The following is a 19,979-nucleotide window of genomic DNA, read 5'->3' as shown; positions in this document are numbered from 1 at the left end:
TTAAAACCAGTATCAGTGGCGGATCCAAGTGAGGGGTAAAAGGGTAAATACCCCCCTCCCCCTTGAGCTTATTATATTTAAATGTTATAAATTTATAAAGTATAAAAATGTTGTCAAGAATAAATTCTAAATGGTGAATATTATAATAAGTAAATAATATAAGTAACAAATGTCTATATTAATAAGTATGTTATAAGGTAGGTATGAATAGTATCTGGTGAATATATTTTAATTACCCCCCCCCTGTTGATGAAATTCTGGATCCGCCCCTGACCAGTATAGTCCTGGTTAAACTAAGACGTATGGTATAACAAGTAACAACTCTATTCTAAACTCTCACTAGAATATCTGGTATTACAGAATAGCTTGTTGTGAATTAGTCGTGGTGGAATGAAAACTACCTAAGTGATGATTGAAAAAGTCTGGCTACACTCGTCAGTCACTTTTATAACCGTCAGTTAGTATGTGCATGAACATCCGAGACAAGAATAAAACCAGAAATATAAGCTGACCACTCGAAATATTTTTTCATCGTATACAGTGATTTACATTAAATTAAAATGTAACATTTGCATTGCCAAAACTATCTAAATTATTGTTTTTAAAAACACAAACACCATTTTGTTTTAATATTCTTTTATACGTGTCAAACAGATTTGAAATTGATTTTGTTTCGATTTAAGAATGAAAAATAAAAACTATTATCATTATTATTAGTTATGAGTTTACGACAATAAGAAACAGAGCACGTCACTGCAACACAATATATTCTTACTCCAAGTTATTACCCCTTGATGTGCAATCGGACGCAATATAACGCACGAGATTTGTTATCATCCATAATAATATATATTATTTTAGTTTCAAACGCGATTATAGAAATTTTATCTTTCTGAACGAGATTTCAAACATAAATTATCACTGCTCTTATCTTAAAAGCAATTCTATCGTTTTCGGCACGGGCGAGACGATTCCCGAGCAATTGACTTTATTTTATATTGTTTTATAATACTACCGGAATAAAATAAAAAACATTTTTTTAAGACTAGGCGTCAGTATTTTATGACTACGAGGCACTTGGCCGCGAATAGCATTAGGTAAATCTTAATGACATTGTTACGATTATTTTTTTTCCCATTTTTACCATTAAATATTCAAGAATTGCTGTAAGACGTGCTCGTTTGATGTAGATGGTAGACGACACTTGCCTACAAAAAAATGATGAACAGCGATCAAGACGAAGAGCTCAAGCTCAGCAAAACACATTTCGACGCGATCAAACTTTTGGAGGGAGCATTGCAAAAAATGGATGGAATCATATCTTCAGGTATGTTGTCGTATTATGTTACGTCGCAGAACCGACGACGTCGGACATCGAGCAACAATTTCTAGTCGGTCTAGTAGTGTTTTCAAATTGCTACAATGATTACACTGTTTTCCCAGTTTAGGTTTTTATTGCACTGAAAGGCAGGTGACATATGTAATGTTGGAGAAGATATATAATTGTCTATATTAATTATAATTGGGTAGTCAATGTTATTTTTTAAATGTTTCTTCTATAAAACGTTTGCCTTGTTTGCGATTTTTAATACCTATAGAAAATTTATCGAATTTAAAGCTTAATAAATGAACTGAATTTATTAATAAGACTTTATAATATAATTCAACATAATACTTAGTGTGTTAACAACATTAGTAAGCTATAATTTAGTAAATTCTTAATCATAATAAAAACAAAATTAACAATACTTAAAGCATTTCTATGTGCAAGTTATCTTCAATTAAGTACCTATCTATATTTTACAAAGCATTATTATTTAATAAAATGTTTGTAAATAGATAATAACTTACAAATAATTCATGTATAAATGCCATATTAATAAATTATAGTTAGTTGATAATACAAATTAACCGGTAAATTTAACCAAATATGTACAATGTTAGATTGGAGATTTTCATAGAGTTAATTTTTACTTTTAATTATTCATAAAGTAAAGTACAAGAAAAGTGTGAAAATTAACTGAAAAATAATATGCAATAAAAATTCTTCTTCAGTCGGTAATTGTTTTATTTAATATTCTAGTCCGTTCATTTTAGAGTCATTATAACAATATTGATAAAGTTGAAAATTTTATGGACATTTTTTAATACTTAAAAAACTTCCTACCCAGTAATTTTATCATTATTTATCAATAAGTTTATAAGGAATAACATACATGTCATAAATAATTACAACTTACAATTACTTATAATCAATTTATCAATCATATTTCTTCATTTATAATTACTATATTATGTTGAATGTGAAACGTATTGATATTGATTTGACAAAAAAATTTAAATGTTTTTTATCCTATGTTGTTTTATTGAAGCATAATAAATTATTTATATAAACAATATTAAATAATTTGTAAAAAACAGATATGTGTATCTTTATTTGTTTATGTTTATTGGATATTGGGTAGCATTTTTTTGGAAGGTTCACACAATACCTTAACAAGATTAACTTTATGCAAACCAGTTAATTAAATCATAACAATATAATGAAATTGATATTTTATATATTATGATTGATAGGCAATTCGGTCTACTGAAGCCATATTGTTGGTGAGATTTAATTAAATATTTTATGTAGTATAATAATTGTTGCATACTGTTTTAGACTTAAATATTTTTTCCTCAATATATTGTTTTTAAATATTTATTATTTTTATTTTGTTTTATTTTATTATGCAATGTGTGTTTAGATAGTTGTTTCAATAAATTCAAAATTTAAAATCAAATATATTTATGAGAGGCACATTAATGAACTAATTTATATTCTAGTTACAAAATTAAATATAATTGTAATTTTAGTATAGTAGATGCTGTTATTGCATTAATAAGTATAGATTTGTTTTTGAACTATTTGTATAGTTTATACATTTGTTTGAAAAAAATATTTTTTTATTATTATACCCAATGTATTTTGGATTATTATTTGTTATATAGTTAATAAAAAACTGTTTTTACACTTCCACAAATGTTTTTTAGCATATTCATTTTTTTTAAGTAGCTTAGTATTTTATAAATTTTAATATCAATATTTTGCATGGATACTTGTAGTAATATTACCAAATAAATATTTTCTCATTATTGAATTTCAATCAGTTTAAGTAAGCTGATTGGTTTCTAAAATTGTTATTCATTTATTTTTGGTATATTAAAAATGTTTTTGTACAGAAAAAAATTATTTTTGTTTAATTTCTATTAGTAATTTTTAATTCTAAATTTCTAATTACTAGAATTTTATATTTTTAGTTTAAAATTATAATAAATTTAAAAAAAACCATTATATACCTATGTTATAATGTTTGTTTAACATATACAATTTTGAAAACTCAATAGGTAAACCGCTACAATAAGAATTGTTAAATCATTAATGATAGTAAAAAATTAATTATAAACCATGCGATGAACAAATAAATTAAACAAAATAGATGTTCCACAATCATTCTTTGATTTATCAGATTATTTACAATTAAATATTGAATCATCATATTTATGAACATTTTGAACTATTTTTAAATTCTGAAATTCAAATTCATTTTATAATACTTATAATTAATTTAACAACAACGTTTCTATTTAAGTGTTAAATATTTTATTGTTCAAAACATCATAGATAAGTAGTCTTAAAATTATTTTTATACCTTATAAAGTTATAAGTTATATTATTCCTGTTTAAAATATTGCATAAGTTAACATCTTTGTTATAATTTTTCCTAAACCTTGAACTTTGATAATAACCAATAGGTATAAAAATTAATACAACTTGTTAAAAATATAATAGAGATAGTTTAATTATATTTTTACTATTACAGACTCAAAACAGGAAATTTAAATTAGGGAATTCTTAATAGTTTTAGTAGTACAATAATTGTTATAATTTATTTATTTAAAACTGTAAATATTTAATAGGTATAATTATTGTTAAATTTATATGTAATATCTATCTACTAAGTATAAATATTTATTTTTAGAGCCAACATCAAATTCAAAATGTTTCACCAATTTAAATGGACAGACTATATTAAATAATTTTATTCAACAAGTAAGTATTAAAGTTAATATTTAAATAAATGTTAAAATTTAAATTTTTATACATATTTTTAGGAAAACTCTGATGATTCTTCTGATCATTTAGAGTCATTTAAGCTCCAAGTTTCCGTGTTAAATAACCAAGTTGATATTCTTTTAAGAAAATTAAATCATTTAGAAAAATATCTATTACAGCAAAATGAATTGAGAAAAAAAGCTGAAAATAGGCTTCATGAGGTAAAACAACTTTTCAAATTATGTTATTTATTATTTTTGTTAGTATCTAATATAATAATTACATTATTTTGAAGGAAATGATTTTAAAATCAAAACTAGAAACAGAAAAACTTGAAGTTATTGCCATGCTCACTAATTTGAAATTAGTTAATGTAATGCTAACTAAGGAAAACATGAATCTGAAAGAAATGATAATAAATAACCAAAATACACAAAATTCAACAACATCATCTTATACATCAGAAGTAATAGTAAGTATTAAAAAATGTATCATTATATATGTTATCTAATAAAATACATTTTTACAGATTATATCTATTATATCTTATAGATTAATAACCAATTGTTACAAAAAGGGGGCACTTATACATAAGATTTTCATAAACATTTGTTTTTTAAATTTTATTTACCTTTTAATGTTATTGAAATTTTCAATTTTTTAGAAAATATTTAAAGTTAGAATATTATTTGATTCATATCAAATATTATGACATTTATGGTCTCATGTAAATTGTTTTGATAATTAAAATTATTTAAAATTACATTAAATACATTTACCTATAGAAAAATATACATTGAAATGAAAACTGGTTGATGTCATGGTTAATTCTTAACATCAATGTTTAACTATTATTATAATTGGTATTACTATTTGATTTAGAACTCTCAGTTCCATCGTTCAAAAAACCATGGATCACGTTTCTATTGTAGTTTGCCTCGACATACTATATCTAAAAAGAAAAACGAAAACAAGAATATTAACAACGAATTATTAAATGATATTACTGAATCATGTGCAAATTTAATGAACAGAAGATCACAGTTTGACAAATGTTCATCAGCGCCAAATTTAGGTAACTTTAAATATTATTTAAATTATAAGAACATATTATAACAATTGATTTTGATTTTGATTACTGTTAAAAAAAATGATAATCAAACAATTATTGAAATATTGTTTTGTGTTAAATCTAATTGCATTTGTTTTAAAATATAAAACAAAAATCTAGTATTTTTTTCATGTATATATTCTAATTATTAATTGAGTTCATTTTTTTTTTGTACTCACTATTTAGTTGATTCAAAAAATGATTGTAAAAATGAAAAAATTTTAGAAAATAGTTCAAGTTTTTTTTCCAGCACCAAAATTTATTCTTCTCAAAAGTAAGGAACACAATTTTTATGATTAATAATAAATATTTAATATTAACATTTCTTCTGAATGTTTTAGTTCAAATTTACTAATTAGTGAGCTAAATCGTCAACAATTACATGATTGGTTTGCTGAACAAGGTATTGATTATGTTTTAGAAGGATCAAAATTATGGCCTACTTCTGGAAAAGAATTAATTTCTTCTTCCATCAGTGAAATTGATGAAAAATTTAAGTTTAAAGTAAGTTTAAATAGTTGTTAATGATAAATATTGATCAAAAATATTAATGTTGAAAAACTTATGTTTAAATTATTATATATATTTAAATCACACACGAATAAATTATTTATGATGTATATTTAAATAGAAAATAATCAATAACTACTAAAATAAATAGCCTATGATTAAGTTTAGTTTCTCAAATTTGTTATACTCTAATTAACTAATATTTAAATTATTATTTTTATAGACAAGTGATTACATGATCTCATTAAAAAAAATCTAGAAAAAAAGTTAGCTTAGGTTGATAGAAAAAAAATACAATTTATTTAATTAGAATTTGTCAGCAGGAATATTTTTATTGTAATTTGTATTATAATCTATTAATAATTATTAAGACAAAGAGAATCTATTTTCCGTTTAGTGATTGAAAACTGAAAAATATATCAAATTATATTCTTTAAACAATTGAATAAAGTAAAGTTGCTTAAAAAATAAACATCATGTATAATATGTATACCATATTACAATTATAATATTTGTCTTATAATATAGTTTTTCATACATAAACAGTATTAATATATTATATTTATTTTTTACACAACTTTCATACAAATATAAATATTAATTAAAGTATTACTAAACTTAACACATTTTAATATTTTATAAAAATAGTATATTGTAACTATTTTGTATCAGAAAAGTTGTAAATATATTAATTAGATTGTTTATTTGTTCATGTTAATTAATTACATAATTAAGTATTAATTTATCTTATTTTATTTATGTTTATATGAAATATTTTATCTTGAACTTATAACTGTGTTCTAACGTTTATATACTTTATTGAAACTAAATACAAAAAACAAATAAAACTATACTAATAACAATTTTACTATTTTTTTAGCATTGGCTACATAGAAAAAAGCTAATTTTAGCCATTCAATTTGAAAAAGATCCAAATAAGTTATTAGCTGAAGACAAATATCTGGAAAAATCAAGATATTTAAATACATCTTGGGTATTACAATGGTTAGATGACATAGGTCTTCCACAATATAAAGAACCATTTTTGCAGGCAGCTATTAATGGTACCCTTTTACACAGACTAACCAAAGACGATTTTCTAATGATGCAATTTGGAAATTCAGATTTACATTTCTCTAGTCTTCGATATGGAATTAAAGTAAATAAAATAAATAATACTTATGACAAATTATAAATAATATTTACAAGCTATATTATGTATATCTTAGGTATTGAGAAAGAATAATTTTGATCCTGAATGTTTGATCCGTCGGTCTAATACTAACAAAAATGATGACGATTGTAATTTATCACTATGGACAACGCATAGAGTAATGGAATGGCTTTGTAGTGTCAATTTAGCTGAATATGCATCTAATTTAAGGGGTTCTGGTGAATATTTAATATTGTTACCTTTTATTAATAAAATAATAACTAATCTCATACAGGCAATTATATCAGCTAACATTAAGTTAAAAAATATATTTATTAAACTAAATTAATTTCTAACAAATATTTTACTAATCATTTAAATATTAACTTACATAATTAAGAGGTTCTACTTTAAAAACTTAAATTATTTTATAAATAGTTAAACATTTTAGTACAATATTATAGAAATATGTATTTATTATAATTTAGGTGTTCATGGTGGACTAATAGTATATGATGACAGATTTACTTCTGAGCTTCTAGCAGACATTTTATTCATACAACAGAGTAAAACATTGTTGAGGCGTCATTTAAGCATACAGTTTAGTCAGTTGATAGGAAGAGATTTAAATCAAAAAAAGAGAGATGATCAGTGCAAACCAAAATATAGACCTCTAACAATATCATCTAAGACCAAAGTAAGTGTAATAATAATGATTTGAAAAAAATCAATAATAATTTATGAATTTTATTTTAACCATTGGAAAATTACATAAAACGTGTTTTTTGATGTAGATTCAAAAGAAATCACAATTTTCATTGAAGAGGAAAAAAAATAACAATGAATTGAATATTGGTGATCTGATTTGTCCTATCGACGATTGAAACTAGTAGTTTTATTTTCACGTAGTTAAACCAAAGTTAAGATACTTTTAGTACATGACAAAAAAGACTTATTGCTTATTATATTTTATTATTGTATTTAAATTAATCATAATAATATTTGTTAAAAGATATAACAATAATTAACGATTTCCTAACCAAAAATTTAATTATATTATAAAAGTTAAGGATTTTTTACTAAAAATATTAAATATTTTTACATTACAAAAGTTTTATGTTATAGCCAAATGTATTTTTATTAATAAGTAACTTAAAAAAGTATTTTTTTGAACACAGATTTTTATTATCAATATTTTGGATTTTATTTTTTACTTATTATTTAAATGTATATGAATTATTTATGTTGACTAGAATAAAAGTTTCTGAAGTAGGTTTCAATTAGGGAAAATAGAAGTAACTATGCTCCCATTTTCTTTCTTTCTTTATTTTTTTTTATTATGTTTACAAACGTTAAGAGCAAATAGCATTCCTATATAAATATATATTTATAAATATTATTACAAGGGCAAATCCAGAAATTTTACATGATAAAAAGTAATATACCTAAATACCAATTGGCGTACACCTGTATCATTATATTTATAAAATATTAATTTTAAGTTATGTTCTTAACTTATTTCAATTAACTGGTAAGTTTATTCTTCTATTAAAGATAACAAATCAAGATTAATTCAGCTTGAAATTTCTATGTTGCACATAGGTCAGAGAAAGAAAAAAAAGAAAATATTATTTATTTGAAACAGTACAAGTAGTGGTTACTTCTTTTTTGATTTTTTGGTAGCAGTATTTCCTTGTTTGGTTTGTAATGTATTTTGTTGATTTTTATAGGGGGTGATAACCCTAGACAATGCATTCTTAAGATAGACCTAAGTAATAACATTGATTATAAATACTAGTATTTATAATCAATGGTAATAATGACAATTTATCAATAAAATGTGACGTAAAGCCATAAAGAGTAAGATAAAAAAAAAGTGTAGGTCTGTTATAAATAATTTTAATCTTTTTAAAAAAAATTGAAATTGCATCAATGATTTTGTAGAAGATTAGTTATTATAATAGAAAACGTTATATTAAATTTACAGAAACAAAAATCATATCTATGTAATGGAAAATGGTGTACTCTAAAAAAATATTGCGGACATCCTTAAGCTTCAGTAGTATACCAAATTAAGTATAAATCTAGTGGAAAACTAACAAAATTGAAGGTGACTCAAGTATTCAAGTGTTTTGGTATTCCCATAGGGTGCTTATTCAAATTTATATTAGGTTGTATATTAATAATATAAAATAAAAATTTCATACAACAATAACCTAAATAGGCATAAGTGGATGGATTGGAAGCGATAATTTTCTGTCTTTGTTTAACATACATGCAATATAGGATTATAGACATATTTTATTTCCAATGTGCTGATTAATATAATTTTAATTAGTAATCAAGTATTTAAAATCGGTTTTCCTATATTTTTGATTTTATCAGTTTATCTTCTCAAAATCCTAAAAACGTTATGTTAAAAAAGAATAAAAAATTAACATATTTCAATTTTTGGAGAAGTTAAAATCAAAAATGTATTGTTTAATTATCTTAACTTTTTTCAATAGATTTAAAAAAATAATCCATCAACTCAAAATCAAAAATATTTTTGAAATTTTTGAAGTTAATGATTTTATTACATTTTTAATGTATACTGTCATAATAGTTTTAAAAAAAAATTATCTTATACTTTAATAATAGTAGGTAAGTTTAGTAAGTAATAATACTTATAAATAATTAATAATGATTAATTGTGTTGTTTCTTGATAAAATATACATACCTACAAATAAGTATAAAATAATCTTTATGTTGACTGATCAAATATTAATTTAAAAAGTAAACTTTTTCAAAACTGAATTAATTTAATAGTTTTTATTATATTAATTTTAAACTTAACTAATTACATTTATTATTTGTGACTAACTTGATGACTAACTTTCAACTTGACAATGTAGTGTTCACTTAACTCAATTCGGGTTGATTATTTATATGTACATGTTCAAATTTGAATTTATATAATAAATCAAGTTAAAAGTTAAACTTATTTTGAGTTTCAAGACAAAATTATGATCCAAAATGGCATTATGGTTATCTTTATCAATATATTTATAAATATTAGAGAATGGAAGTATCTCTTAGCAATTGTCCTTAAACACTTAGATCACAATATAATACTATACTAAACAACTAAACTTAAGGATATGAGCAAATACTTAAATAATTACCTACTTAGTTTCTTATAATAATCGTATTAAGTAGGTATTTGGTGTATATATATATGATATACCTAAGATTATATTTTAATAAATGATACAGACCAATGGTTCTCGATCAATCTTTTATATCCAAGTACAGAATAGGTAGTGAATATCGTCAAAAATCTTTTGAAATTCGATTTTCTCGTGTAATTATAAGAATGCATCTAATAACCCTTAATTTTTGTTTAAAAAAATTATAACTTCTTAACTACCTATGTAATTATATGTTGGTAATTTACTACTTCTAGTTCAGAAGCTTTATTTGGAAACTTAATAATTATTGTTAAATCATTTTGTATTTATCACATACAAATTAAAATTGAATATTTAATTAGTTTTAAATCTAATACATATTGATGATTACCAGGTTAATTGCCATAACCCTAACTACTGATCGGAAATGAGATTTCACAGAAACATTAATTTAATTTGTATCATTTGCTTACATCTTAACATAGCGTGAAACTTGAAATACAATTTTTACCGTGTAATTTCTCATTTTCCCTTTATAAATGTCAAAAACGTACCTATGAACACTATAATACTACCTATATAATCACTAGTGACAAAATAAGCAAGCATTGTACTACACCCTTACTCCTTACTGTTATTTTTTTTATAGTAAAAGGATTTACCAGCTAGGTATCGTCTATTCGTCTACGGTTGTGAATTGTAAGCCAACTAAGCCATATCGAAAATATTGACTACTTGACTATTAAGTTTTAATTTATTGTTTTTATCATAGCCATCAAACGAAAGGTTTTCAGCACAGATAAGGTTTTTAGGATTTATATGGTTTTCAGTTCTTGTTTACATTAAATTTTGAAACGTTTCAAAGTAAAACATATTTTAACGAAACAAAACGTTTCATTTGAATTTGGTATTTTTTTTTATCACAAGCAATGATAATTAAATTATAGATACATATATTATAATACTATTGATCGTGTAGTACTACATAATAATCAATGATATTATCTAAGTAGGTACCTAATATTAACTAATTATAATTTAATAAAATATAATAATATTGAAAATATAACTAACTAGGTACTATTTATTAGTAACTTAAACTCTAAGACCAAATATCATTAAAATGAGAAATATGTTTTCATATTTTTATATGCCCAGTGGCCAATTACCTAGTCAAATGGTATGACTCTAGCTCACAAAAAAAAATAAGTTTAATGGTGTTAATAATAATTTCCGATTAAATTTCAATTTTCAATAAGATTATCGAATCATCGATTATCATAGAATGAAAAAAAAAACTTAGTAATTAGATCGAAAACAATATTGTTTTAGTAAATACCTAATAAATATGTCATAAATCATAAGCGTCTTCCTCGGGGATAGATATTGTGTTTTATGTTGATTTCGTCAGTGGGTTTCTCGGCGATCAAAATACGACTAGGATCTCGAGATCAAAAGCTCGACGTGCTAGTTCGGAAAGTTTGACGGGCCGGAACGAGTAGGCAACAACGTCGAGCATCGTAGGAAAGTAGGAAATCCATTCGTTATCAGATTAACTTCGGTCGAACAATCGTAATAATATTTATCAATTTGATATTTTAATACGTCGGTTGCGAATATAATAATAATAGTAACAATCGCCGTATGATAATATTATATTATTGTTAGTAAGTTTTTATAATTGTCGAGCCAATTCTCGATCGTATAACTACGTCTGTTCGTCAACTATCGAAACACTACATTTACACTACATATTGTACTCGAGTTAAAAAAAATGTCATGTCCAGCCGACGTCTCGTGCCAACAATCTCCGCCAACGTCGACGTATACGATCCGGTGACCTGTACGTTTTTGTGCGGAACGTGAGTTGAATTTTATCTCGTAACATTGACAAACCATTCGGCATTCGATTTGCCGGCACGTCGATCACCGTTGCACCGTTAGGGACCGTGAGTCCATTCGTTGTTTGGCTCTATCCGTGACATTCGCTCAAACTTCTATCTTGTTTGTCATTCGCAGTCCAAGTTAAGCATTTCGTTCAAAATGCCCACCATACAATTGACAGCACTCGCCTTATCGCCCTATCACCGTGTTTAGGATAACAAACAATCATCTCCTATTTTCTGCATCATTTTTAATGTTTAGTGAAGTTTTTGTTGATTTTGTTTGATAAACATTTCTATGGCACAGTTCAAAGCGCAGTTATGAGTTTTTTTTAGTGTATTATGTACAGTAAACAACATTTAAATACATTTTTTCGTGAAATGTTTTATTTTTTGTACCCTAATGTTGTATAAAATAATTCACCAAACAATAGCATAATATTATTATTGATGACATTTAAATTATCATAATTGAGAATAATATGCCAGTCACAGATTTCTATGCTATGTGTAGTATAGAAGTCTATGATAACGGTGTTCCAATATTTATCAATATATCAATATTACAATAATACAAACAACTCAAAGATTTATTTTACCTCACCATTATTGAATGGAGAGAAGAAGGCTCAGCTATTTACCTGTCTTTTGAACGTCCAGAAAAATGGATACTGTAAAATTCATGACAATATTTTTTATAACCCACCTGTTAATATTTACAGATCAAATTATTTAAATAGTGATTTTAACTATTCGGTCAGCCATTAAAATTTTGACCATGGATGATCATAATTGTCTTCAATTGAACGAAGATCCAATTCAGTTTGTTCCTGCAAGTGTTAGCAAAACAACAAATGTGTTCTACGATGAAATAACTGGACAGGTAAAGCAATACTTATGATAAAACAATTTTAATTTTGCTGTAATAATATTTAGTTATAATTTAATATTGTTATTAAATTATCATATTGATTAAATGTTTTTCCTATAATAATTTTAAAATTAAATACTAATTATTTATTATTTATTATTGTATAAATTGTTTTAGATAATTACTGTTCATTCCGGTGAGCTGACTGAAATAATTGTAACATCTAGTACTCGTTGTAGAGAAAATATGGTGTTTAAAATTGAAGATCGGGGACCAGTATCTTCAATAAAAATGTCCCTAAACTGTAAAATATTAACAATGATGAGAACAGCATTATCTGTAGTAAGTTTTTGTCAAATCATAATATATGGTGACATTGTTATTGACTTTGAATACTAAGATGAAAAACCAAAAGTGTACAGTATAAATGTTATGGATTATAAATCATAATAAACACAATTTAAATTTTAAATTCATTATGTTATATTTTTTATTTTGAAAATCTTAACTTGTTAAATAACTTATATATTAAATAGGCTCATAAATAAAACAAATAAAAAATAATTTATGTAAAAATAGTTTTTATATTAATAATAAATGATTAATATATAATGTATATTTTTCTTCAAAACAAATACAAATTTAAATTTGATAAATATATTTACTCAGATAAGCTTATTTGTTTTTAATACTTAATTTAATATTTATGTAAAAATATTAGATGTTTCCTAAATGTATCATGAATGATAATACATCATTATAAAAAAATTCTTCAGTATTATTGAAAATAAATTTAAATATAATTGAAACTGTAGCTTCATAGTTAAAATCAAACAACTTTCAAACTTTTTAATATAATCAGCTTTGTTATTTAATTATATTGTTGAAATTTAGTTTTAGGTTTGAAATAAACAATAAATGATTGTATCAATAATTATATGCAGATATTAAATCTGTCAAATTATATTATGATTAGATGTATATTAATAATTTTATTGTTATTTTATGTTATTTATTACATATTAGATAAAATTTTTAGGAATTAATGGAAATTAAAGAAAATACATTACAAAGTCCTTATTTTTTGTATTGTAAATTCAAAGGTGCCAAGTTGTTGGGTTTCATTTGGACTGGTAATAATGAAATACTATTAATAAGTGATAAAGGCGTAGAACTATATCAGGTAAAATAATACTCTAATATGTATTTTAAAGTTATGTAAATCATACTTTTATAATTTCTTTTTATTTAGGTTGAAGGCCAAGTACCTAAGCAACGTATCATTTTTTCTAAATCTATAAATTTGCATGTGAATTGGTTTATTTACTCAAATCATTCGAAATTATTATTACTGTCTATGAATTCTTTTGGAGATTTTCAACCACTCCACATTTTACCAGGAAATATAAATAAATTGTCTAAATTAGAAGGTATTATAAAAATAATTAATTTAAATATTTAATTAATAATAATTATAAGAACAATTATACATATATTTTTTATCATAGTTGATTTAGATACATCACTTAATATACCAAATCAATCAATTAGTGAACGTAATATTGTAATGACTACTGTTTACAACATACTCAGAATATTAGTTTTACCAACAAGTCAAAGTCGTAATGAAATTATAGTTTATACATTAAACAAGTATAGTTCATCATAATTGAATTATTTGTATACAGATAAATTTATGTTTGTACAAAAAAAAATAATAATACTATTTCTTCTTTATTGTAGAATGATGGCGTTTAAAAAATCACATATTCTAAAACTGACGCACAATGGTAAATTATTAATTAATGTAGTGGATAATTTGATTGTTGTTCATTACCAATATACAAAGGTATTTATTTTTAAAGTTATGGTATTTATGAATTAACATTTATAAATACCACAAGTATATTCTTTAACACATTTTTATTGTTTAGTCTTCTTCTGTATTCGATATATACATGGAAGCTGCAAAAGAACATACAATATCACATTATTTACCTATTTTAGATGATCTATCAATCAAAAGAACAATTCCAAGAGAAGGAGGATCACATTATGTTTCTCATCTATGTATCCTTTTTATAAAAAAAATATTCAAGTTTTCTGAAACTAATTGTTATAGGTTTTAAATTTATTTTTTTTTTTATATATATATAAAAGAATCAGAATAATTATTATAAATTATTATTACATAAATATTTACTAAAAGTTAATATTTAGTTATAAGTAGCGCTAGATTTTTATAAGAGTTAGTTTTTTTTCTAATAATCATTGTCAGTTGCAACTAAGGAATTATGAGTTAATTATAATTTAAAACCAATGCATATAAAATTTTCTTGGAAAATAATGGTATATGTTTTCTTTTTTATTCCACTATTTCTATTCTCTATTCTGAATTGAAACAATGACAATAAACTTACCATTAGTAATTTTTTTATATTTGATGTAAAGAAACATTATAAAAAATTTAGTATTCTGTACTACTATTTAAAAAATTAATTTAATTGATAATTATGATTTTAATATTATCATAAGAATTAAAATAATTCTGTACCTTAATTTAATAACCTATTTTTTATGTATCTAATATTTTTGTATTATTATGTTAGTTACATTAATTATATAAAATATATATTATTATAAGAAATAAAATGTTCCTAAAGTTCTTTAATATTTTTATCTCAGATTCAAGTATTTGCATCTCGTTTCAACCAAACATAATAATAGATGCTAAATTAGGTTATCTGTGGTATGTAATTAATTTAATTTTACAATTTTTTTTTTTTACTTTTCTTAGTTTTCTTGGTGTTATAATATTTTAGCTTTTATAATACACGAGGTAAATGTTATCAAAAGAATGTTAAAATTGTACTTAAAAAAATTAATTGTTTATACTTCAAAAAGTAATAAATAGTAAATATTTACTTGCTGACTTGTCAAAGATTTTTCTCAAAAACTTAGTACAAGTACTCATTAAAAGAAATTTATTTGTTATAATGAGTATACAAATAAATAAATAGATCACTAAATTGTGAATGATTTTAACATTAGTTTTATAAAAACTGTATTTTATAAGTTATAAGTATTTATATATAATGTAATAAAACAGTGAATTTATCACAGTTATAATAATTAATAACATTGAAAGGTACACATAAATTTATATTAAGTGTTTTAATTTCTTTGTATATTATGTTTTTGATATGTGATAAGCAAATATCTACAAATACTGTTTTATTTATTTGGAATAGAGACTCATAGTAATTCTTTAAAAATGCATGTGTATATTTAATATATATTTTAATATTTAATTTTATTAATTACATAAAAAAATTTAAATTACTCATTGATGATAGTAGTTTATTGTGAACAATATCATCTTAGAGCTATATTATTGATTCTAAACAAAACTAAGATATGTTAAATTCGACTATTTTATATTTATTAATCATGAACATTGAACTAAACTAAACAAAATGTCTTGAAATAATATTTTATAATACTTAAATTTACATTAAAAACTAAAAAATAATAAAATTAAGTACCTAAATAAGTAACAAAATAAATGTTCCGTTTATGAAGTATATTCTATTACATAAATAGAATGGTGTATTTAGAGCACTTTTTCTATAGCACAAAAAAAAATTCTCTGTATTGATATTTGAGCTCTATTGTTAACTATATACAGTATACATACACAATATATTATATAATATATTCACATGGGGGTATCTCTAAAGGCAGCTTAATATGCTATTATACTGGAAAATTTAAGCCATACAACTTAACTCTTGTAAAAACGAATATATGGTCATGAGAACTTCACTGTCCTTTAAGTTATGACAAGGTAAATCTACCTGTACCAAGTAAATGGCTTAAAAAATGCAGTTTTCTATAATAGATATTTAAATTTACCTACCAAACTTAATTATATTTTGTACAGATACTATAAATTATAAAGATATTATATTTTTCATTTATTTATTCATTTATTGTATGTATTTAGTTAAGTTGAATTATCTGACATTTTAATTTCATTAACAGGCATTTCAAACTAAACTTAGCAGCTGTCACCAGAATAATTATGGATAAATGTTCACTTATTGATTTTCTTCTTTTGCGCCCTAATTCAAAAGATATCACTTTGGAGGTATAATTATTTTATGTTTAAATATACTTAAATATGTAAACTGATTAAGATTTTAACTACTTTTATTGTTATATCATAAAATGTATCAAAGTATTGAAATTGTATTAAATTTACATTGTTTTTTTTTTTGTAAATTGATAAATAAATAATATAGGTATATGGTTAATTTGTACTAAAACAAAAATGTAAAATTAGATGTTAACTAGATTTTTTTAATTGCTTAGATGAGTAGTAACCAACCTTTTTTTTACTGATGTCCATAAAGAATGAAAATTGGCTAGTAATATTATTTTTAGAATAATTCCTTGTTTAAACCAGATAAATTATAAGTGTATATCTTATAAAAAAAACTCATATCTATATATTAATAAGTATTAATATATGTATTTATTTATTTATACTATACAAATAATAACTTAAATATTGTATCATAAATATTTTCAACATGATATATATTCAAGTATTTCATGCTAAAAATAATTGTTTTAATTATATAATTACAATTTTTATGTCTAGATACATCAATTACAATACATAGATATAACATATTATTATACATTATTTATTTATTAACTTTGAATATTAAATGTTTGTTTTTAATTTAGGTATTACAACATATGATTTTACAAAAAACAAGTAATTTAATTGAAATAGGAAATGTTTTTGATCATTTGAATATTGTATACAAAAAACACCTCAACAGTCATATTATGAACACCAGTCCATTACCTAATGACTACATGATCGTTGCTGAATCATTGCAATGTAAAGTTGTTATAGAACAATTAGATGTTTATAAGCATGTATTTGTAAAATTAGTAGATAAATTGGAAAATACTAAAGGTATGTAATCATTTAAAAACATGCATTATCTGAATACATTTAAGTTAATGAATATTTTTTTCTCTAATATTTATCTAAAAGAAGAGTATTGAATTATTCTAATTTTTAGAGCACTACAAAAAATTTATTATTTTTATGTGTTACAGATGATAAGAAATTTGCAATTTCAATATTAGTTGAATACATTCGATCTCTAACAGATAACAAAATCACTATTGAACACTTCCTTTATGAATTACTCATAAATTGTCTAGTAATAAATAAAATGTATTATCAGCTTCATCAGATGGTGCAATACCACATTGTTATTGATTCTAAGCCATTGGTGAATATAAATGTGTAGTTTATTGAATAAAATTTCAATAAAGTACCTTTTCTACTTTCAAAAATTATTTCTAAGAAACAATTTTTACTATTCTAAATTTTATAGATTTTATCATGTTTTAAATAGCAAATTTTGTATTAATTTAGAATTACTGTTTTATTTCAGGCTTGTTTATTATTATCATTAGAATCACTTTATTCACCAGCACATCAGATGGCGCTTGACATGTTGCATAGATTGAATACAGCCCATGAAGAGATAGTAGAAGTCTTGCTTTCCAAGAAACAAGTCATTCCATCTATGAGGTAACATAAGTGGCAATGAAATTAAGAGAACACACACCTGCATGTGTTGCCCCCATCTTACAAAAATAAAACATAGCACACATATCAGCACCAGAACCAAATTGTGTTGTTAACTTTAAAATCATAGTAAATTATCTATTATCAAACTTAAATATAAGAACATTATAAGTGTTATTCAATATTATGATTTTTAAGTTATAATAAATTTGTAATATAATTAATATTGCCCTAAAATATTATTAATTTAGACTAATATTAAAGTACTCTTAGTAACATACACTATGTTCTTATCTTTAAATTTGGTCATTGGTTTATTTACTCTAAAATCTAAATGTAATGGTTACTACACTATATTTTGAATTTGTTCTGTTGAGCTCAAATTTGCTATGCTGTACATTTGTAAGATGGAAAAAAACATGCAGCCATGTGATGAGCAATCTTTTTAAGACATTTGTGTCATGTAGACCTTGGTAATTTATAACACATTCTGATACAAACTGATGAAATATGTATCCATATTATAATATTTAATTTAGTGCCCTCACAACTCTTACATTTAAAAGTTCACCACACAACACACAAAAAAATTGACATTAAACTCTATTACAAAGAAAATTTATTATAATTAATTCAATTTTTGAATTTATAGATACATGTCAAAGCACAATATGCTAGATCACTCGACATATAGAAAACTGACTGAAGTTGCAATTTCCACTAATAATTCAAAAATATTGCATTCCACTAAAGAAGAATTTTTACAAAGAAATGTAACCTCAAATGATGAATTTGATACTAATAGCAGAGGATAGTTTTAAAATTTGTTAAAATTGAGTATTTAAATAGTATGACTATATATTCAATAATGTATTAAAAATCAAATACCTGTGGCTTATGATTTCAAAATATCAATGTTATAACTTCAAATTATTTATTATTTATTTTTGTTAATACAAATATTATATCATAATTTATTTTAAATTGTATTGTTAATTTTATTTATTGAAATATAAAACTATAAGTATTATAAAAATTGGAAAATTTTGTTGATAAATGATAATTATCTAACGTAAATTGATGAATTTAATAAGTAATTTAATTTAGATTAATGATGAATGATACAGGTATAAAATTTAATTTCATCTGCTCTTACTGAACATACAAAATCAACACTAAAATGTGTGATTAACCTCGTTTTGTATAAAAACAAATTTATTTAATATCATTACTTAAATATGTATAATAGTAACTAATATAATACTAAAATTAATTTCTCCTTGCGTATGTTGAAGTAAAACTACTTCCAGTGTTTAGAAATATTGTTGACTAACTTCAAAAATAGCAAAAAATATGGGAGATTGTACAATATTATAGAAGTAAATGTGATTTAATACTAATAACATCATTATTAAATAAATATTACTAACATTTAATTTACAATTTATCATAGTGATATTATTATAAATAAAAAAAATGAGGGTATAATTTGCCTATTATTGTATATAAAAAAAATTAACTGTAAATTTAATTTTAACAATATTATACTTTTTAAAAGTATGTT

General features: G+C 23.0%; 2 protein-coding genes across 3 annotated transcripts; both read left to right on the top strand.

Moving 5' to 3' along the window:
• The first annotated feature begins 928 nt into the window (after positions 1 to 928).
• LOC113557276 (liprin-beta-1-like) lies at positions 929 to 7,903 on the top strand. Of its 2 annotated transcripts, XM_026962715.1 has the most exons (13): positions 929 to 1,097; positions 1,191 to 1,327; positions 4,023 to 4,093; positions 4,156 to 4,317; positions 4,392 to 4,568; positions 4,979 to 5,171; positions 5,394 to 5,481; positions 5,549 to 5,711; positions 6,598 to 6,711; positions 6,769 to 6,876; positions 6,947 to 7,109; positions 7,359 to 7,567; positions 7,665 to 7,903. In XM_026962715.1, the coding sequence occupies exons 2-13, from the start codon at positions 1,219 to 1,221 to the stop codon at positions 7,752 to 7,754; spliced, it is 1,647 nt and encodes a 548-aa protein (XP_026818516.1). In that variant the 5' UTR covers positions 929 to 1,097; positions 1,191 to 1,218; the 3' UTR covers positions 7,755 to 7,903. The 2 variants fall into 2 exon arrangements, with proteins under 2 accessions (XP_026818516.1, XP_026818515.1); XM_026962714.1 differs by having other exon boundaries at positions 932 to 1,097; positions 6,598 to 6,876.
• A 3,240-nt stretch (positions 7,904 to 11,143) lies between these two features.
• LOC113556451 (regulator of MON1-CCZ1 complex) lies at positions 11,144 to 19,334 on the top strand. Its single transcript, XM_026961401.1, has 14 exons — positions 11,144 to 11,903; positions 12,647 to 12,807; positions 12,973 to 13,137; positions 13,835 to 13,978; positions 14,048 to 14,225; positions 14,304 to 14,448; positions 14,539 to 14,644; positions 14,730 to 14,865; positions 15,481 to 15,544; positions 16,840 to 16,945; positions 17,551 to 17,788; positions 17,935 to 18,113; positions 18,279 to 18,418; positions 19,068 to 19,334. The coding sequence occupies exons 2-14, from the start codon at positions 12,703 to 12,705 to the stop codon at positions 19,228 to 19,230; spliced, it is 1,869 nt and encodes a 622-aa protein (XP_026817202.1). The 5' UTR covers positions 11,144 to 11,903; positions 12,647 to 12,702; the 3' UTR covers positions 19,231 to 19,334.
• Positions 19,335 to 19,979: the final 645 nt, after the last annotated feature.

Source organism: Rhopalosiphum maidis, chromosome 3, assembly GCF_003676215.2.
Source record: "Rhopalosiphum maidis isolate BTI-1 chromosome 3, ASM367621v3, whole genome shotgun sequence".
NCBI lineage: Eukaryota > Metazoa > Arthropoda > Insecta > Hemiptera > Aphididae > Rhopalosiphum > Rhopalosiphum maidis.
Note: the sequence above shows the minus strand (reverse complement) of the source record. Positions and strands in the feature narration are given on the sequence as shown.